The 22,877-nt window shown below is 39.2% G+C and overlaps 1 protein-coding gene across 3 annotated transcripts in view; it reads left to right on the plus strand.

The window, feature by feature from the left end:
- The window catches only part of CREB5 (cAMP responsive element binding protein 5), a 454,493-nt gene that overhangs the window by 354,398 nt on the left and 77,218 nt on the right, over positions 1–22,877 (plus strand). For all 3 annotated transcript variants that reach the window (XM_037836968.1, XM_037836966.1, XM_037836967.1), the window contains exons 6-7: positions 43–169; positions 5,170–5,280. In XM_037836968.1, coding sequence (XP_037692896.1) covers positions 43–169; positions 5,170–5,280 — 238 coding nt within the window. The remainder of the gene's footprint in view (positions 1–42; positions 170–5,169; positions 5,281–22,877) is intronic.

Raw genomic sequence — 22,877 nt, forward strand, 5'->3', positions numbered from 1 at the left:
CCAGGGCTTCAGGAATAACATTTGTTTGCTTTCTATTCCCAGGCCTGTCCCAGGCTCTCTATCTTCTCTGCTACACCTCCACAACAGACAGAGACATCCCATGCCAGCCTCCATGCCCGGGACCCTGCCAAACCCGACGATGCCGGGATCTTCCGCCGTCTTGATGCCAGTAAGTGCCTCTGGGCATTTTACAGTGGCTGCTCACATCTGCCGAGCCTTGCCACTTTTGAAAGAGTAAAGAAAAAGCTGGGATCTTAAGTGACTGGAAAAGAAGGCACTCCTTCTGAGTGGAGAGTTGAGCTGTGTGCTGATTTGCTTTGAGTCCCCAGTTACCCATCCCCAGGGCATCTCACTTTTGCTTTCCTGTCCTTCAGGCCATCACTGACTTGCATCACTAGTGAAGCATAGGCCCATTTTCCTGCTGGTGACAAGTGAGCCCACGATACCCAGGGAATGGAATTTGTTCAGGGAGACAGTGTTTTATGACCACTCCAAGATCTACAGCTGGGGCTGTACGCAGAGTGTCTTTAAATTGCCAGTGAGTGGTCTAGCCAGGGCTCAGAGTAATCATCATCATCATCATCATCATCATCATCATCATCATCATCATCATCCTATATAATAGCTGCTGACATGTATGCATTATTCTATTAATCATACTAACAGCATTTATTGAGAGCTTCCCATGTGCTAGTCACTCTTTCAAGCACTTCATCAACACTTAAAACAATCCTATGAGATGGTTACTATTACCATCCCCATTTTTTGATTGAGGAAACTAAGGCAAATAACTTGCTCAGCTGAGAAACAGAGCAATAGAGTCTTGAACCCAGGAATTCTGGCTCCAGAACCCACTTTCCCAACCACTATGTGGTACATATATTATCTCCCTTAACTCTCATGACAAACCTATTAGGTGGGTACTGCTGTTATCCCCACTTGGCAGATGAGAAAACGGAGGCACAGAGAAGTTGGGTGACTTGGCTTAGGCCATTGAACTAGCAGGTGATAAAGTTAGGATTTAAATCCAGGTGTTTGACTCTGGAGTCCTCAACCTTAATTCTTATATTCTACTACTCTCCTCTTTGAAAATGATTAGATACAAACTTTTCCAGAGGAATTTCATGCTCGTTTCATAGATCCCCTCTTTTTTACCTCTTCTTCACCCTCCCTGGCATTGTGCTCTGGAGAACATGGCTGGTGTTATTAATCCCAGGGCCACCCTTAGGGGCTGTGGCATTTTAATTATAATCCCCTCCCATAACAATAAGACAGTGCCTTACAGATCATTTTTAGCTTTTTAAGGAATTTTATATGTTTGCTATTTCATTTTCTCCTCACAGCAATTCCATAGAAATATAGTAACAGTATTATTATAATACCCATTTTACAGAAGAAAAATTGAGGAGTAAGCATTTGAAGGGAGTTGTCTAATGTCACACAGATTGTGAGAGAAGAGTTGTGACCAGAGCTCATGGCCCAATTCATGCTGAGCAGCTCAGATCATCCCTTGTTGAGCACTTTAAAATCTAAGTGTAGACAAAGCAGTGGGGAGCACTTGGTGCCCCCAATTTAGAGGAATGGATCTGCTCACTATAACCCAACTGGATAAGCCATCAGGCAAGACATAGTCTTTGCAAAATTCAGGCCAGAAGGATGAATTGAGCTGATTAATTTTACCTGCATTTGAATGAAACCTAGGTTTCATTCAAACGAAATCATTGCATGAAGCTACCTTCATCTAGGTTCTATATCCTACTTGTCCAAAATTAGTTTCTATTTGGAACTTCTTTGCATCACCCAGAAAAATATCACTGCTGTGACTTTTTTTTCCATTTGGCCAACCTGTGTACCATTCACAGAGGCAAAGTTGAGATACTTGGGGTGAAAGAGGCCACTTTGATTATCTGGCACTATTTTCTACCACATTATTTCTTCATGGTAGAATGTTGAGGCTTCAAAATAGAAGCAAAATTCCAGGTGCCTGGTCAAGAGCCAGTGCAGACAAAAAGTCAATGTCTCCACCCTCACAGGAATTCCCAAACCCATGTTGGTGATGTGTTCAGCTGGAGTGATTATAGATGTCAGTCTAGAGTGGTGGTTCTCCACCAAGGTTGCTATCGCCCCCAAGGAGACATTTGGCAATATCTGGAGACATTTTTGGTTGTTACAAATGGGCAAGAGGGTGCAGGGTGAGTGCTACTGACATCTAGTGAGTGGAGGCCAAGGTTGCTACTAAATATGCTATAATGCACAGATCCCCACGAAAAAGAATTGTCCAATCCAAAATGTAACAGTACCAGTTTGAGAAACTCTGAAATCTAGAATGAGACTAATGTAACTAATGATAATTAATATAAGATCACTAAAAAGTATATAACAAAAGTTGTAGGCCCTAGATATCTGGACCTTTTCTTCCTTATTAGCATGTCACCAGCTCCTGTGCTATTTTGGCTTTCCAAGTCTGGTTAAAGAAGAGCCTCATCCCCTAGAATTCTTGCTCCAGGAAAGCACCATTCCCTGGGCATAAAAGATAAATCTGTGTCTTTAGATGAAGGTGAGATCTTAACTGATTTGTAATGTATACTGCCAGATCACCCATTTTGCAAGCTTTAGAAGTGAAACAAAATGATTTATTTGTTCATTCATTCTTTCATTATTCACTTCATAAGCTGTTGTTGAGCACCTTCTATGCTCCAGGTGCTATGCTTGGATGCAAGTTCACTGGGTTGTGATTTCATATCTTGAAAATCAAATGCTTTAATAATTTGGAAACATGAACTTCCATTTATAGTTATAAAAGCACCGTGAACTGCAGATTTGTATCTCTTATTTTTGAGTTTGTGTTAAGGGAGAAGAAGGAGCTCAAAGAAAATGGTTTAGGACATTTTGCCTGCAATGCGATATGTTGCTCAGCATTCAGCAAAATGATGGCAGCGTTCACTCCCATCCCCTTGCTTCTTAATTCTAGTCAAGTCTTTAAAACCAAGGTCATGGTGCAGAGGTTTATTAGTATAAAGTACCAAATAGCTGTTTTAAAGAGGCTTTGTTGACTCCCTAATTCTCTGACAACAATCTTTGACATGGAAAACTGCAGTATTTTTTTTAGCTAGAGAAATTAGCTTGTTTTCAATGTTCTGTTTAATTAAAGCAGGTATCTGATCTTGCTAAAGTCAGTGGTTTCTGAGTTGTGGAGTAGAAAGTCATAAATGATAACTTTTCCAAAAAGTGGGAAATACTGCTTACTTCTAGAGCCAGAGGCATCAAATGAGCTTCTTTCACCACTGTGTAGTACACAGTTATTAGTAGCTTAAAAATTTCTGGACTGTCATTTGTACTTCTGAAAGATGCTCCTTTGAAAAACTGAAAGCAAAAGCTCATGCGGGCTTTGATAACTCTCTAGAAGAAGGTCACCAAATGGAATAAGGGGGTCAAATGCTATTCCAACTCTTCTATCCCCTCAGCCTTTGACAGTGGAAGTTATAAGTAATAAGCTTGTTTTAGAGTAGTGAAACTTTTGAATTCTTTCTGACTTGGAACTGGAGTACCAAGCCTGTCTCAAGATTTCGGGGATACATGGAAGTGTGTATGTGCCCATTTTATTTTAAATTTTATTAAAATGCTATGGAATGTATAGAAAGTTCCCCTTAATTAAATAGCGCCTCTCGAAACACTTTCACGTATCCACACACTGCTATATGGCGGATCAACTAATCCAGATTGATGATGCTTTATTGTCACAGGGAATCACGTCAGTTAATCCACAAATTAAGGCTATGATTATTCTTCTGCCACCCACCCAGGGCAGGCACAGCTGGGATCACAGTCATAGAATCACAGCAAAGGAATGGACCTTAGGGGTCCTTTAGTTCAGCTGTGATCCTGGAGCTTCACTTTTGATTATGAGAGTCCCCTCTGCACTATTTGAATACCTGAAGTGATAAGGAACTACATACTTTCCAAGGCTACCTATTCTAACCTTGAGCAGAAACCTGGTTCCCTAAAATTTCCAACTATTGTTTTCATTTCCATCCTTTGGTAAATGGAAAAGCATTTGAATTGAAGACTCTATGCCCCATCTTCCAGCCCGCCGAAGCAAGTCTGATTATATTCTGTATGATTTTAGTATTAAGTGTACCTGTTTCATTCTAATTCTTTGAAAAGTGTTAATTCTCTACTTAACGGACAATACAAATCAGACACACCCTTTTGTGACTGAAGTTGGGATTTTGCTGTATGTACCTTTTAACCGGGATATCCTGAAGACAAAAATTCCAGAACTCAATTCACGTATTTGATTGATATTAATTCTAGACATGCCTTAGTTTCCTGGGGCTGCTGTAACGAACTACCACAAACTGAATGTCTTAACACCACAGAAATTTATTGTTTCACAGTTCTGGAGGCTTAAAGTCCAAAATCGAGGTGTCCACAGGGCCTTGCTCCATCTGGAACCTGTAGGGGAAGATCTGCCTAGCCTCCAGCTTCTGGTGTTTGTCAGCAACCCTTGGTGTTCCTTGGTTTGTAGCTGCTTCACTCCAATCTCTGCCACTGTTGCTTGGAGTCTTGACCAGGTTAGAGGAGAAGAGAAGCTGGGCCCAGGGCAGCAGCTCAGATGTCTGTGCCAGATCATTTTGATTGTGTTTATGTGCCACAGTGACAGAAAGACCCACTATATTTGAGAGCATTGCTTTTAAAATTAATGTTGTTTATTTTTTCTTATTGCCAAAATGACTCGTGTCCACTGTATAAATTGTAGGGGAGAGGAACCATAGATAACCTGAGATAAACATTTGGTAAATTTGCTATGTATCCTTCCAGTATTTTTCCATGCATATATTATTTTTTACAAACAAAAATAATAAACGTGATTAGTGGTGGTTATAGTATTTGCAAAAGTGAAAATATTCTGTAATTTTGTTAAGAAATCACCTACCCTGACTATGCACTTCTCTTTGGGATGGGGCACCATAACTTCTATAGAAGGTGCAGCTTTGGAGGATTCCTTTATGGGTTAGGGAGTACATTGTTTACCCTGCACCAAAAAGGCTTTCTTGGGAGTTATTCAAAGAAATATTAAACAATTCATTTAAAAGAGAAATGAAGCTTTGTATATGACCTAGACTGCCTTCCTCAGACTTCTAATTCGATTGCTTTACCTTTTCTTAGATGGAGAGACAAATGTCAGTGAACTCCAACATCATGGGGATGCAAGGTCCAAATCTCAGTAACCCCTGTGCATCTCCCCAAGTCCAGCCAATGCATTCGGAAGCCAAAATGGTAAATAATCATTCTTTCATTATTTCATGATTTTTTCTTTTGACTTCTATTCTGATTCCAAAATTTCAGTTAGGTAATGTAGGCAGTTCAGTCTTCGTTCAGTGAATAGGTCTTTCTGTGGAAAGGTTGTACAGAGATTGGCTCTCTCTTTGAGGATATTTGTTACTGAACCTTGGCGTGGGATAATCAGTCATTTAACAAGCAATGGATCAGCGCATGGTGTTAGTGAAAGGGACATTTAGAAGTTTGGGGAAATCCATAGGAGTTGGAGTAGGAGATACCCAAGTTTGTTTATATTGTTTATACCTTGAAATAAAAATAATCCTTTTCCAAGGCTATTGCAGGTTAAATGCCACTCTCCTTGTCTCCATAGTCATTAAAATAGACATTTGATTTTTGAGCACAGTCACTATTATGGAACTACTTTGTGTTTTTTGTTTTAGTTTTCAGATGTGATATTGATTTGAAAGAATCAGAGACTTGTTTTCTTGCAGGCTAACTACAACTCTTACTGAAAAGCATGATTTCAGGTGACAGCCTTCAGGGACTTTTGACATATGAGATTTATATGCACTTAAGGTCAGTCTTTCCAATCAGCAATAGATATATACATCTGTATCCTACAAAATATTGATACATACAATGCATGCCAAGGTTTGCAATATAAAATAAACTTGCTGGTGTATTTAGTGGAGTTAATTGAAGTAGGCCATTTTATTTTCATATAGTTGAATTCTGGCCATCGCAATTAGTAAAGTATCAGATGACAACAAATACACAGCAGCAAATTTTTGAGTATCTGCCATTAGATAAGGGTAGCTTTTGCTACAAGTTGAGATTTATTTGGTTTGCTGACTGAGAGCACTAGGAACCATGTCTGATGGTTCATATGAGGATATTATTGACTCTTCTGAAAGTTAGCTATTAATTCGTGTACAGGAGTAAAGTCAGACCCAGTGGCTTAGTTTTCAATGACAGCAAGTTTTTTTCTGCTGCCTGCTTTGGTCACTTTCTCTTGAAACCTTCATTCAGTTGACTTGAAGCTTCTTGACCCAAGGAAGACACCAAACTTCCTGTGATGGCACCCTGGGCAAATAAAGTCTGTGGTCAAGAGAATTTTCTTTGCTGTGCCATAGTCACCATGACATGCCAAATGGCATCGGCATCTGCAGCAAACTCATTAAATCTTTTTGGAATTGGCAAATATTTTTTCAACTCAAGCCTCACAGAGCCAAAGCAAATACTTGCTGGCAGAGTAAAGTTCATACTAGCATCTGGCATCCCCTTTGAAGACCAAAGTAATGCCATTTACCTTTTTTTTTTTTTTAAGGAAAATAAATGAACTGTGAAGGTACTTAAGAAAAAAACAAAATCAAGTTGTTTGTGTGTGTGAATAAGTATTCTGTGTCTGAATATCAGATAGTACTCCCCCAGATGAATTATTTCTGTATCTTCCTGTTTGGGTCAGCGTCTATATTCCATTTGGGGGACCTCCCAGATAAACTTCAGATGAATTCTAAAGCGTAATTCCAAACCACATTTCTCTTGTCAATTGATATTCACTGGATTTTATGCCATCCCTTGGCTCAAAAGTGTCCTACCTTTGGTAGCAAAGAAGGAAAATGCTTCCAGAGGTAGTATAGGTTTATAGTTATTTATATGTATGAAATAAAAAAAACATGATACAGCAAATTAATATTGAATAATATTAGCAGAGACAAAAGGGAATCCATCTATGCTTCTAAAAATAGTATTATTCCAAAAATGTTTGTCGAATTAAATTTATTGAGCAAGAACACTACTATGCTGATTCATGTTCTACGTGAATGTATATCTCCAGGTTATGATGTCTGGGGTAATGAACTTGATCATGAAGTAGGGGCTTAGGGAACACAGCTATTCTCCCTCCCCCAGACTTCTACCCCGACTGCCATTGTTGCCAATACATTAAACCAAAGGAAAAAGACGGTTATGTTGACCACTTAAATTTGGAAGAATAGCATTCGTGCAGTAATTTGCAAAGTGTTAAGTAAGTGAATTTTGATGTGTCACTCAGCAGCCCTGCTTTAATGCCACTTGCTTTGTTTGCTGGAGAAACCAGCCATTGCCATCAACTAACTGTACAGTATTTTCTAGCAGCTTTGGGCTTCTCAGATGACAAGCTTTTATGAAACACAAAGTGGTGAAGAAAAAAAATCTTCCACCATTTTCATGTCAGCCAGAGCCTCCCCAGGTTTCTCTGAACTGTCGGCTTTGTTGTTCTATGCCTAATTTTCTTCCTGTGTAAGACTGGAATAGATTCCAGATTTCAACTAAGACTCTTGTTTCACTGTTTTCAAGGACTTTTCCAAAGGTCACACATGGGCTATTGTGATGAATGCACTCTGCAGGGTGTGTTCTCAGAGCACACAAGTAACCAGAGAGGTACAGGGGAGGTGTTGCCCACACAACCCCAGAGACTTTTTCTTCTGTGGACACTGGTGTCAGGAGAGTCTATTTCATGCTCTCCATCGGCCACTGACAAAAGCAACCTTCCTGAATCTCTAGCGAAACTTGGAGGTCTTGGAGGTAGACAAAAGTTTAAGACAGGATTGCATGAAATTTACAGCTCTCCGAGAAGCTCTCTGACTCGTGATTGCCCATTAGAGAACATCAGTTTTTCTTGTTCACAATCAGTAATTTATATTGTGGTGTAGAACAATGTAGTTGTCCTTAACAAGTTCTACATTTCATTAATCTGCTACATCCTAAGTCAAGAAGCACACATGTTCACCATTCCATTTAACATATATTAGGATCCAACTGTGTGCTTCAGTTTACTTTAGTCACTTCTCTCCAAGCTAGTTTTATCCTAATTCTGACAGAGTATAATTTAGTTTTACGGATTCTTTTTCTGAAAAATTAAACCAACAGATGTATGGCTTTGCAATTATACGAGTGAATACACACATTTGGATTTCGTTTGGGAGTCAGGGCAGGCTCAAAGCTGTGAAAGCCTTCCATCTTTCTAACCATCCAGGAAGAGCAACAGGCTCTCCCTTCAGATTCCTAGAGTTGGTGGGTGTCCTTTATGAAAATAGGGTCTGCTAGGAAGGAAATTTATTGAATACTGCGTTGACATTTTTAACATTCAGAGAAAAGGGAGGCAAGGAGGGGGAGAGCAGAGAGAAATGGAAAAGGGGGGAAGAGGGAAACAGGGAGGGTAGGCCAAATGTAAACAACAGGGGGAACTATTTCCAGCCTCTGAGGGATGCAAACAACTTGTAGTGATGTGGTTATGGGATTCTCAGAGCTATGCAAATTTTCATTCATGGCTCTTTGTGGGAATTAGGCTAATTGCTATCTAGCTTTGAAAGAGTTGGATTTTTGCTGTTGTCGTTTTGAAGAAGTGGATAATAGGTTTGGAAGCTAAATAAGGGAAAAGAAAAAATAAAACAAAACAAAAACTAGTCCATATGCCTGTCTTGTGTCTCTTTAATGATGGGTGACTACTACCATATGGGAACTGAGCAAGATGAAGGATGGCATATAAACAGCTATTTGGGGAGGGCTCTGGCCACTCGGCCTGAATTCAGCTTAAGATTGGACAGGGGAGTGTTTGTGTAGGAAGAAGGTACAGACTGGGAGGAAGGCTGTGTTTCCTGTTATGTGCCCGGCACAGCTCACTGTACAGCTGTGACCTGATTTCGTCCTCAGGACAGCACCACAATGGAGGTATTATCTCCATTTCACAGCTGACACAACTGAGGCTGCAAAAGGTTAAAAAACTAGCCCCACATCACAGCACTTAGTGAAGGCTAAAGTTTTCAGTGGCAATGCTTTTCTCATCACAACGTTGGTCCTTTGAACAAAAATGGTCTGCAGCTACCAGATGTCAGTAACCAGCAGAGTAAATCAGATTCCTTTGGATTAATTTATATTTACATACAAATGGAGACAAGGATAGCAAGGATCATTTCAACCCACAGACAATCTGGGGAAGATGTGGAGTGGTTGGCAGGATCTGACGTCTCCCTCCTTTCACCTACAGTCCCATTCTCTGGTCCAGTTTCACTGCCTCTTTATCCAAACACAATTTTGACTCAAATTCCTCCTGGCTTTGTCTTATTTTACATGTTTGCCTCCCCCACTTATTTCATTGGAGCTCTTTAAAAGTGATCTTTGTACAACGAAAGGCCCTATGAATGAAAGCTGATTTAAACTGAATTGGGTCGAACTGAACTAATGGGAAGGAATCAAACCCTAGTAATGGAGATGGGATGAGGTGGGTGGGTAGGGCTGCGAAGGAGAGAAGGAAAAACTAGATAAATTCTAACCTAAGTAATCCACTTATAAAGAGTAGTCGATTCTGACTTCCAAGGGTGTAAATCTCCCTGGCAACGCAGGATATGACTCTCGGGGATGAATCTGGACCTGGCATCGTGGGATTGAGAACATCTTGTTGACCAAAAGGGGGATGTGAAATGAAATGAAATAAAGTTTCAGTGGCTGAGAGATTTCAAATGGAGTTGAGAGGTCACTCTGGTGGACATTCTTATGCACTATATAGATAACCCTTTTTAGATTTTAATGTATTGTAATAGCTAGAAGGAAATACCTGAAACTATCAAACTCCAACCAGTAGGCTTGACTCTTGAAGATGATTGTATAACTATGTAGCTTACATGGGGCGACAGTGTGATTGTGAAAACCTTGTGGATCACACTCCCTTTATCTAGTGTATGGATGGATGAGTAGAAAAATGGGAACAAAAACTAAATGAAAAATAGGGTGGGATGGGGGGAATGATTTCAGGGTTCTTTTATTTTTTATTCTTATTTTTATTCTTTCTGGTATAAGGAAAATGCTCAAAAATAGACTGGGGTGATGAATGCACAACTATATGATGGTACTGTAAACAGTTGATTGTACACCATGGATGATTGTGTGGTATGTGAATATATCTCAATAAAACTGAATTAAAATATAAAAAAAGAAGCTAGAAAAAAAAGACTAGTTGACTACACTTGATTTCTTTTAAAGATATCTAGAATCAATAGCCTATCATATTTTTTCCTTGAGAGAAAAGTAATATGTCTGTTTCTTAAGAAAATAGAAGTTGGAATATCACTGCCTTCTTAGGAATTGAAAGTGTTCAATTCTAAATGCTGTTTTTTCCATTGTGATGGACTATTCATGCTATAGTTTGGTTGTTAACTGCCAGTACCTCATAGATACTTAGGATTGCAGCTCATGGAATAGATACATAGACATGCATTAATGAATGAATGAGAGAAACTGAAAAGACAGGAGAGTCAAGGGATTTTAGTGATGGAGGTTACTTAGTGAAGACATTGTCCAAATCCCTCATTTCACAGTGAAGACACTGTGAAGACATAAAGAGATCAGGCAATCATCAAAACGCAATGCTGGGCCCAGAACTCGGGCCTTCTTGTTTCTACCCAGAGCTGTGTTCTCCCCATCAGCTATACTGATAAATGACTAAGTGTGCTTCTTTTCCTGGATCATGGTTTCCTCATGGCAGACTGGCAAACAAGAGCTAGGGTGGTATAGTGAGCAATCTCAGTTCAATGTCCACTTTGTTTTGAATGTCAACCTGGGTGTGTTTGTGTTTGCCTTTCCCCTCCCTAATTATCAAGCTGGATGACTGTTTGCTTACTGTGCTCCTTGGCCACCCACTGTCCAAAAGATAAATCACAGGGAAGCCTGGCTCCATATGGACTTGCTTGGAAAGCTTAGACACATGAAAAGACAGTCTCCAGGTAGCATCTCTCTGGCACTTTTGAGAAATGCAGCCCTTCGATTTGCCCATTTGCTTTAATCTTCCCGGCTTCACTTCCTTAAAGCCCAGGAATAAAAAGTGGTGAATGAATAGGCTGTCTGCTTCTCAGAAGCTTTGTGGTGGGTCAGAAAATACTGTTGACTTTAAGGAAGCTCTCATTAACTTTTGAGTTTTGCCGGCTGTAGCCAGTGATCGAGAACATGATGATAGATTGAACTGAGGTAACTACTTTTTTCAGAATCTCCTTTCCACCCCACCAGAAAACCACTGTCCAATATGCAAATGAATTGGAGTTAATGTAAGATTCCATGACAACAACAACAAAAATATATGCTTTCACTAATTGGTATGCTGTGCTTTATTTTGCAGATGATTTGCCCTCTTAAAACACCTTGATAGACAGTAGCAATTGTTAATATTTTAAGCACTTAAGCATGTGACGGGAACTAAGATAAGCATCTTGTAATATATTATCTCATTTAATCCCCACAACAGTCAGAAGAGAGAGATACTATTCTTAATCTCATTTTACAATGAATGAACTGCAAGGTTGGAGAACATGTAGAAGAAATACACAGCTGGTAAAATATAGTGCTGGATGTAAACCCAGGCATCAGGGCCTTTTTCCTGACTCTTAGCCGTGAGGTTTTGCCAGCAATGCTGAAGACCATCCTATGAGTTATTAGGAGGGTGCTTTATAAAGTGCAAAGCACTTCCACATGCATTGTCTCACTGGAGCCTCATAGCAATCCTATAGAGTTGATAGGGAAATGTTACATCCCATTTTATTGACACAGAGAGGTTAAATGGCTTTTCCATTATCACTCGGGAGTATAACATTATAAGCTCTTAGTCCATGTCTCCTTTGATTTTTGTCCTGTTTCCTGTTTCAACATCACACTATCTCCTCCTGATGTCCCCATGGTACCCTTTTCTGAATAAAAGTGAGCCCATATGAAAACAAAACTCAATGGTATAAAAGAGGATGAGGCTCAAATTAATAGCTCAAGCCTGGCCATCTATTAGTTTATGCCTGTTGGCTTCCTGAGGCCTCATCAGCTAAACACTGGAGAGGAGCCTTCTCCATGTTTCTGTCTGGCCAAGACAAATGCTGGATTTGAGCTTAGCTATTGTTATTAAATGAATAAAATAATAGTACTCCTTTGAAAGCTAATAGAAGCCCAAGCTCCTCTTTTTGTTGGCTGAAAATATAACTTTTCATAGGTCAATGCCATTTTGACCATTTAAACCAAAGAAGGTTTAATTTAGCAATATAGCCTATCTTTTTTTTTTTTTTTTTTTTTTGGTAAAATATAAATGATTGGATTATGAGATCACCAATAAGAGCTGGCAACCATTTATTTATATTCCTAAAGAACGGGCCAGAACATGGATTTATTTGCCTTGAAAGCTGAAATTTGAGAGATTAACAGTTGGCTATGAATCACCAAGTTCCAAGGCAGAAAAAGGGGTTTCAGGATTATTTTAGTAAAATCCTTTCCTTTAAGAAACAAAGGACTGAAATTCATATGAATAAGTTGTCCAACGTTATATAGCCGATTAGTGGCAGAAGGGGAATTAGAATCCCGATTCCTGGTTTTCAGGTTTATTGCACTTCACTCTCCACCTGCTGGTCAGGAATTGCTGGGGAAAGCCTTCAGCTGTGACGGTGAACTTTCACAGAGTGTTTTCTGCAGGGTTTGGTTAGTAAGGCAAAGATGGGGCAGGAAGAGAATCAATCAGCTTTTCCCCTTTATGTCAACTGGTAATTGAAGCCAACCCTTAGAGAACCTGAAGGAACGGGCCCAGTTCCCTGTGATCCTTTCTGATCCCTGCTGGTCTTGCCATGAGACCACCAGGCTGTTCTTACTTGTCATCCAAAGTGGGAACACTCATTTAGCATTTCACCTCTTAGCACACCTAGTACAAACTGCCTTGATTTTGCCCTCCACGAACCAAAGTGAAATTCTCCATGTCTCATGACTGTTCTTTGGGACTGCATGGATCTTACTTGGGCTTTCAGAGAGCTGTATTGTGCTGGTGTAGAGCAGCGACAAAGCCCACTCACTGCTCACACAAACACAAAGGGGTATTGAAATGTCCCTCTCCATCAGGTCACTTCTCTCAGCTCGCCCCTCCTTCCCCCTCACAGCCAACAACTCATACACACAGTCAGACATTCTCCTAGGACTCATTGCCTTCCTGGGTTGATTTCTTTCTCTTTCTGCCAGCATCCACCCTGTTTTTGTAGCCATGGCAACAGGTGAAATACAATCCCTGTATTTGCTCACTACCCCTGTCACCCAGCCCAGCACACGCATTGCTGGGTCTTGTTTTTGTGTTTGTTTAATGTTCCCAAGCCTGAAGTCAGATGCATCTGGGCAAGGAAACTGCATACAGTCTGATTTGGAACACCCCCTCTCAGACAAAGTTTTCAGGCACATCTTCTTTGGGTATTCGTGTACGTGTACATGTGTCCCTGCCTGCTTTGGAACACTGTGCAAATAAGTTTAGTTTGTGTCAGAAAAGCCAGGGAAGAAAAAGAAATTTCACAAATCGTGTTACAGGGAAATTCTGTTTGCAGAGATGTGTTTTGGTCTTTTCCTTGGAATTTATGTAGCTAACACTTTCCAAGATTTTTGCCAGCACAACTAATAATTGAAAGTTTGCTTTGCACTTTGGGATGATGCTCTGCATTGATTTGTTTTTGTGTGGGAAGTACTGAAGATCTGTCAGAAAATTCCTGACTTCAGAAGGATGAAAGGTGGAGCATTGGGGTAGACAGAGGAGACAAAGTTTTCCTAAAGGTTTGGGGTTTTCTTTTCTTAAAAAAAATATAAAACAGCGAATCCAGTCTTTTAAGTCTAAAAATAAGAGTATATTTCCCCCTCCTTGGTGTAATTTTTAAATTGTCTTTTTAATTGTTTGAAAAGTTAGCTGGATAGTACTATGTGGTGGCTGTATTTGCTTTAGTAGGAATAAGGTGAGCTGTTGGGCTCGCAGAATAGTTAGGTCACAAATAATAATAATTACAAAAAAACAGTACCAAGTATTTGTATTTCAAAATTATACATGTAGTCACCAGGACAGAAGAAATGTTTAAGGTGGAAGAGATTTTCACCTAACTGTGGCCTTGGGCTGAGAAATTTGACATGTAACCTGAGAGGCAAGGCAGTATCCTGACTTCAATAGATCTGAAGTGTAACGGGCACCAGAGCCACAAGTGGATGGAAGTTCAGAGCTGGCCAAGTGTTTCACCTGCACCCTTTTCCAGAATGCCTTTCTCCCACTCAGCATTGCTACGTAGGAACGCACCCCCGTTTTCACGCCACACCAGGTTCAGTGTGGTCTCGTATCCCATCCAGCCTCTAATCCTCCATTCACCTCTCCACATCAGTCATTCTCCAGATGCCCCTCCCACGGACCTGGCATTTTCCTAAGTGCTTCTTGCTCTCTCTGGCTACCTTGCCTGTCATACATTATTTCCTTTGCAGCTAATCCCCTTGAGCCTCTGTGGACTCCTCTCCTCCTTTTTCCATGACTCAGCTCAAGTGCATCTTTCCTGGGAAGTCTTCTTAGCTCCCCAAGGCAGATGGGAGCCGCCACTTGCACCTTGTTTATCCCTTCCTTATGAACCTGCTTCATTGCCAGCCTGTCCACTTCCTGAGAACAGAGACCAATCTGACTCAGCTCCATGTTCCCAGACTGGCGTCTCCCCTGTACAGGCTAGGTGCATAATAAATGTTTGCTGATTGAATGAGTGAAGGAAAGTCTGATAAAGTAATTTAGAAGGAGATGTTATCATGACATACTATGTCACCCACACCATGGGCTATTTGTTTTTTTAAAGTTCTAGGGAGAAGGTAGGACTTAAATGATTCACGAGTGGTAGAACTTCAGGACCCATGAGGTGGGAGAGAAATGTCTGAGCAGGTAATCCTTTCCACAATTTCACAAATCACTACTTTGGTACCTGGGTGCTCTGCTGGCCATAGTCAAGTGGGAGCTCTGCAGAGAAGCCCGATGGAAACCACTGTGCCCACAGTGTGACACCATCTGAGGGTGAAGTTGCCTCATGCCAACATGCTTTGATACTTCAGTATTGAAATCCCCTTAGCACAGGCCCAAGACCTTAGCACATTTTTATCCCATAAATACATGAATTCCAATGTAGTTTTGGTCATACTTAATATATATTTGGATATATTTAAACATAATTGCCTTATCTTTCTATAAATATAAGTATGTCCGTAATCTAGACACTATTTAGTCATCTAGATACTTTTCTTTCTTTACTTTTTTTTTTGCTTTAAAGTTAAATTGAATATTTTATAAAATTTTGAAAGTTGAAGAAACAAAGTGAAAATTTTTTGCCTTTTTCCCTATTCATGTGTGTAATATACTAAAATTGGGATCATAATAAATATACAGTTTATATCCTTTTTTCATTTTACATTATATTAAGAGCATTTTCCCATATCATTAAGTATCTTTTGAAAACATCAATTTGATAAATATATAATCTATTCTATGGGTATTACATAAAACATTTAACTTTTCTCTTATTTCTATTTCTGGATATTTAAATTTTCTCTATTAGAAATAGCCCTTCAATTATAAGAATGAAACAAAAAACTGATCTGGACCTATTTAATTACATCTTTGTTTCCTTAGGATAGATTCCCAGAATTAGGATTACCAGGTCAAAGAGAATAAACATTGTAAAGACTTTGTATATATACAGCCAAATTGCATAAACTTTATACCAGTTTTCACTCCTGCCTGTAATATACAAGGATGTCCAGTTTATAGCATTTCCAGAAGCATTAAGCTTTAGCATTTTAAACAAGATCTTCCGAAATTTTTGGTTTTAGTTCTTACATTACAGGTAATACTGAACATCATTTGTTGGCCACTTTTCTTTTTTGATAAATTGTCTGTAATTTAAGGCAGTTTTTCTTAATTGGGATTAATATCAGCATTCAGGCAACTAATGACAGAGCAGATTGTCCTCCCTCTACCGCATTTTTCCAATTCTTTTTAAACACAACCAGTCTTACTACTTTACTGATTATATTCTTGTTATCTTAATGCAGAACTTAGAAAATATTTAGTTGAGTTTTACTTTGTTTCACATTACTCTGTTGCTTGGAATCTCATGTTGTGTGTGTGTGTGTGCATGCGTGTATGTGTGTGCCTTAAATCTCACTATGTTACCAATTTTTATTATTACTCAATTTTCCTAATGCAAAAATATTGGCTTCCCTAGGAATATTAATGTGGTTCTTCCATAGTTTCTGTATTTATCTAACCGATCCCTGTTTATTTAAATGCATACCTAAGTATCTTCAATAAAGCAAGGAAAAGCCCTTGTGTCATTCACAGTTGCCTGAGATATGATTACATGGATCCTGCTCTTGTCCATTTATGACAAGCAAATCTCTGACCATTTTCATTGTACAAGACATTATGTAAGTTTATGGGTTTATACTAGTGAAACTATTACTAGATGGCTAAATGTTGCTGAATCCTTTCTTAAGCAAGAAGTTTAAACAGAAAATAATTTTAAGTCTCCCATGGTGATACGAATGGAATGTTACAGTTGCAGGAGCCATCTGTTAAACAGGCCAAAACCTCCTTACTAGTATGTAGGTTCATTGAGGGTAGGGACCTGCATACCTGGCACATTTTTATCACAAAATATCTATTTGTTAAATGCACGAGTATGAGTAAGTATATAATAATATCAACATTCATTAGTGCTTATTATCGTCTGTTTTTACCTTGCGCTCACCACTGTGAGGATGCAATGAGTAACTGCACATAAAGAGCTTAGAATAGGCATTCACCTATAGTATCATATTTAATCCTCACAGCAATCCTTTGAGGTAGGTGACCCCATTTTTATAGGCAAATGAACTGTTGCATAGAGGAAAAGACTGACAGTCACACAGCCAGCAAGTGGCAGGCCCATGATTTGAACCCAGCTCTGGTTTCAGAGCCCACATTCTTAGTCATTCTAGAAGAGGCTCTGACCCTTCCACCCTGGCTCTGCTCTGGCAACCTGAAAACATCATGGTGGCTGGATTCCATTGGGAGGTAGGGGTGGGGGGTGTGGATATGGAAGCTGTGACAATTAGTCAGCAAATATTTATCAGTATCAGACCCCTGACATTCCTAAGGGTTTTGCCCAGCACTGTTGTTTGTTTGGGGAAACCCACGCATCTAGGAAATCATTTCCGCACATGCGGGACAACCTGGATGGAGGGTCAGGCCGACTGTTGTGTTCTTGCCCAAATGCTGCTCAAATCTACACCTCAGCAGAAGTTAAATTTACTATAGGTCATGGAATTTGGAGGTCATTTTTTTAATATTCGAAAACTTTTATGTTGAAATGGGAAATACCGAGTCACTGTTGTCTTTAACAATTGTGTTAATAATGACTGCTAGCTCATATTTAAGACATAAAGAACATTTTTACACCTTTCACATATACTGTTGAGCTAGCCTCTTATGGGAACCACCTCTCACCTGGCATTAAGAATATAGTTGAAATTCAGGAACTATTTTTTTCTTGAGAAGCAGGATGATGCATTGTTTGAGAATGAAGACACTAGAATCAGTCTCCCTGGCTTCAAAACATAGCTTCCTGACCCTGGGGCTTTACCTCTCTGTTCCTTGTTTGCCCACTTATAAATTGGGATAACAGTAGGATCTTTCTTATAGGGTTGTTTAAAGGATTAAATGAGGTACAACAGGGAAATCATTTGGCACAGTTCCTGGCACATAGTAAGTACATAGAAATATATGTATTTCCTTCCATCCTTTGTGCTGTCCCTCCTTTTTTTTCCCTTTCTCCACCTTTCTCTTGCCTTCTTTCTTCCCCCTTTCCTTCCTTCCTTTCTTCTTACTGTATTACTTTCTTACTTTCTTTTCCTGTTTCAAATACTTCTCTTTCTTTAACTGTTTTAATTCATGATGTTTTAATTCATACTTGGACAAGGTCCACAGTCTCATATAGGAGAAACCCAAGACCAAAAGAGATTAGATAACTTTGATCATTCAGCAAATATGTGGTAAACTCATTTCTAGAATGCAGCCACTAGTTTTGATTAATGCACTAAATTACTGTACCCTTTATAGAGACTTGGGTATAGAAACCCATGGGACTTATACAGCTGTTGGTTTGAATTGTTCAGTTAATTGAAATATGTAAAAATAAAGATGAGTCTTTAAAAAGTTTTTATTTTTAATGTTGAAGGACTTATTTTAGAAAACAGAGTTCAGGGCAGTTTATTTTCAACTTTTAAGCACATGCTATTGTTTTATGTCTTGTTATTCATATATGTATGAATATGAAAACATTAAATATTTTAGTTTTGTCCTGAAAAACTAAAATTATATGAGAACGAAAGCTCACCAAGAAATATATATTAAATTCCATTGCCTAAAGTAGATTTTTACTGTGTCTGTACAAATTACTTTAAGTTATACAGATATTTAGAATATGTCTAGCCTTGAGACTCCAAGATGTACCCTAAAATGACATGAACAGCACCATGCCAACTTTTGGCATTTATTTTTTCCAAAACACCTAGGATCCTTATTGGTTTGAATGACAGCTTCTCTTATGCTCTGCAAGTGGGTTTGGAAGAAATGCCAGCAAAGGAGTTAAAGCTCACTGGTTTCTTAGATGAAAGGTGGTTGAGTCTCTGGGGCATGGGTTATGGAGGGTCTTTGCCAACACACCCTTTGGAACAGCCATCTCCTGATAACAGTGTGAAGATCTGATTATTTTCAAATCTGATGAATGAGGCCAGCTGTTCTGTAAAAGAGTATGGGGTATGTGAAAACACAGGATCACAGCAAAAAGCATGTTTATCTCACTCCATTATTGTGGTGAACTGTATCTCCTGGGCATTTTCTTAAAGAGCAAGTCTGGGCAGAGTCATGGTGAGTGTTCCTAGATTCCAGTTGCGTAGAAGACAGGGTCTGTATTTGTGAGGAAAGACAAGCTAAAGAGCCACCATGTATGCTCCTTAGGCAAAAATAATTTGTCACATCACCACCATTAATCTCTTAGTTCCAGTTTACTTCGTTTTAAGAAACCTGTTTTGTAGATTTATTACATATGAAGAAATTTCTCTATTAGTCCTTTGAGCAATCAATTTATTCATTCATACTTTCATTCAAAAATTCTTTATTGAGCACTTCCTAAATGCCAATATTATACTTGGTTCTTAAGGACACATCTGTGAATAAGACGTAATTCAAGTCTTTAGGACTTTACAGTTCAATGGGCAAATCAAATACTAAATAGATGACTAAGTATATTGTGATAAGAGTTAAGATAAACTCAACTATGCAGTAAGGGCCTCATCTGCCTTCATGGTGATGGTGATGATATGATTCTCCAGAGTGGCTTTAAGGAAGATGTCTCAGTTGAGTCAAGGTCCTATGCTCACCAATACAGTAGCCCCTAGCTACTTGTGGCTATTTAAATTTAAACTAATTAAGATAAAATTTAAAATTCAGTTCTGAATCACACTATAGCCACATTTCAAGCACTCAATAGCCACATGTGGCCAGTGGCTACCATATTGGACATCACAGATAAGGAACATTTCCTTCATCTCAGAAAGTTCTATTGAATAGCTCTGGTCTAAACAGACCTGAGAGGTTGGGAGGAAAGGATTTGCCAGGGAGAATAAGCAGAGTGAGCAGAATCCTGGAGAAGTTAGGGAAGAAATGGTGTTAAAAAGTTAACTAAAAAAAGTGTTTTTTTGTTGTTAATTCATGCATTCATTTATTTATTCAAGAAACATCTATTGGTAATGTTAGAGCCTATCCTAAGCTGGATAAGATGCCTAAGACACAGTCCCAGCTTCTAAATAACTTATGTTTATCTGGGCAAGTTGGTGACCATAAAAGATGACATGAAAATTATATTTGAGTTTAGAGGAAAGACTGATTATTTCCAGTGTGTAGGTGTGGGGAAGGGGAATTGGAAGGTCAGAACAGTCTTGGTGAAGTTGTTGCTTTTGATCCAGGTCTTGGAGAGCTGTTAGGATTCAGACAGGGAGGTGGAGTTGATTTCCTTACCTTGGTTAAAAAAAAAAACAAACATTCAAATTTCACTAAGTTCCCCTAGTGTTAGGGTTCAGCAAGCAAAGAGAAGCTGCACTCCCCACACTGGCATACTCATTTCCGTCTTTCTAGACGGACTGCCGGGTATTCAATAGGGAACTTACTTGTCTGTGCCAGCTCACATGGAATTGTCTCCCTTCTAAATGGGGTTAGCACGGATTAGTTTAGAGAAGTTTGAGCCAGATCTCATTTGCATTACATGGCTGAAGAAAGGATTTCAGGGAGTGGGGAGGGGGCGGGGTTGAGGATTATGCAAATCACTGGCTGGTAAGTAGCTGGAAACTGGGGACATCTGTAAAAGCAGCTTTGGCACATCAGTAAGCAAAGGAACTAGGAAGCAGATCTAGGTGCATAGTGGGGCAGATGACTTTAATTGATCCAATGAAAATGTCAGTAAACGACTAAGTACAAATATAAATTTTATTCTCTGAATTTTATAATTCACATTTCATAAAATCCATCTCTGACCATTTGAATTGTTGGTATCAAAATTTTTTTGATGACCACTTCTCTTCTCTGTTTGGTATTTTTCTTCCCCTGAGAGTGTCAGTGAAGTGCAGTTTAGCTTTTGCTTATCACAAAAGCCACTTGGCCTTCTATTTCTAGGGTTATGTTCACCTTGTTGTTTGAGAAACACCAACCACAGGCCTCTGTTTGAAGGAATTCTCCCAGTCCTCCAGGAAGAGAAGGATTCAAGAGAGTGACAGAGAAAGTCCCCTTAACAAATCATATTTTAAAGTATTCTGAGACTCAGGTTCAAATTAGGTCTTTAGAAAGTATGTGAGGTACTGAGCAGGACTAAGGGGGAAAACAGTTTTCCAGATCATTGCTTAAAATCGCCTTTAAAATGGAGTGTCTGAGGTTTGCTTCTTCCCCCCTTTCGCAGTAGAAAATCCTTCAGTACGTGTAACTCTGGAAAATAAAAAAGGCAATTGGAAAGATGGTATGGATGGTTTGGGAAAGGGGGGAGATTTTTTTCATTGTCATTTAGTATGTAATTTCTAAACTTTAGTTTAAATTCTGTTTGATATTTGTTCAGGCAAAGTTCAAATGGAAATTATTCTAACTGGATTTTATGTTTTGAGTTCTTGGGACCAAGAAAATGTTAAGAAGCAATTGCCTGACCAACAGTGGATAATCTACACACTTGTTAAAATAACTGATTTCTATTTGAGTAAAGATTTTTGGGTTACCAAAAATTTTGTGGCATTGAGGTCATTTCGAAAGGTTTATAGTGTTGCTTCCAGAAGTTCAAGATGGATCTTCTGCAAATAATATACTATTGAAGGCAGGTCTGACCCACACGCTGATGGTGTTTCCAAAGTGTGTTTAAAAGCCAGTCATTCAGAACTCAAAACACACTTTTTCCTCACAAGCTATGTTAGAGATGGTTACTTTCCCAGAGCTACCCACAAAAGCCTTTTATTCTATAATGTACCTGAAACAGTCCTGCTACATGTGTTGAGAGAAGAATGGAGTCCCTGGGGACACAGCTCCCCTCCCGTCACCCCTGAGGACACGGCTTTTTATTTACTGTGGGGGCAGCCACCTGGACTTCAGTGAGAAGGAAAGGAAACATGTTTCTCTCAGAGGAAAGCCTCTCCCTGGAACTATCCCTGGTACAGTCTTTGCTAGAGGGAAGTCCATCCATCAAGATGTATTACTTTCTTTTAAAACAGCTCAATGCTTCTGGAATTAAGTACGTTTTGAACTTTTTTCTTTGATGGCTGTGAGCTTCCTTATGGCTGTTCTGTACCAGAAACCAGAAGTATGATGATCATATGAGAAGAGAAATCAATGTCCCTCAGATTTGTCTTTATCAAAGGCACACATCTCCCACCAGCTTAAAATGTTGACATTTCCTTAGCTCTTAAAAATAGCCACCATGTGCTGTTCTCACATTTAATTTATATATTGTGACTTTTTGATGTCAGAGCAATTGATTGATTCTTTTTAGCGTAGAAACCAGAGACAGGAGTGATGGAGATGACCTATAGGAAGATTAAATCTGCCCCCTGCAAGGGCTGAACTAACTGAAGCAATTATGCTTACTTCCTAATAGAGAGCAAGCTCTTTATCTCCTCCTCGTCATTAATACCAACATTTTCTAACATTTTTTGTCCACCTAAAAACTATATTTGTGATTCTTTGAACACATAACTACCCAACCCCATTCATCCATCATGATGTATTTGGGGATTTTTCAACCGGTATAATGGGCTATTGTTTTTTTAGCTTTGCTTTCACTACAAGAGAATAGAGACAGTCAGCATAGGCTATAAAGTGCCCCTGCTGATTTAAAACAATTTTTGAAAATAAACCAACAAGCAGGGAGGTCAACATTAGGAAACTCTTAGTTTACTAAAGTAATCTGAAAAGTCTTAAACAAACCCCAAGAACCCCATGATATGCTATTGCAAGATTAGATCTCAAATTCTGGTGCAAGTTTTATGCAAAAGTCAATGGGAATCTATAAAGCATGACAGCACTAGCTTGGCCTTTCCAATTAAGAGAGCTTCCTTGATAATCTAGCAGCTTGCATATTGGTCCATGCCTGAAGCTTCAGAGCAGGGCAGGGAATTGGGTGAGGGGAGAGAGGTGCTGGGGGCTCAAATTTAAGAAAGTGCTCACTCCCAGAGTCTGTACTGTGTGGGTGCTGACTTCTCAT

The sequence above is a fragment of the Choloepus didactylus genome, chromosome 5 (assembly GCF_015220235.1).
Source record: "Choloepus didactylus isolate mChoDid1 chromosome 5, mChoDid1.pri, whole genome shotgun sequence".
Taxonomy (NCBI): domain Eukaryota; kingdom Metazoa; phylum Chordata; class Mammalia; order Pilosa; family Megalonychidae; genus Choloepus; species Choloepus didactylus.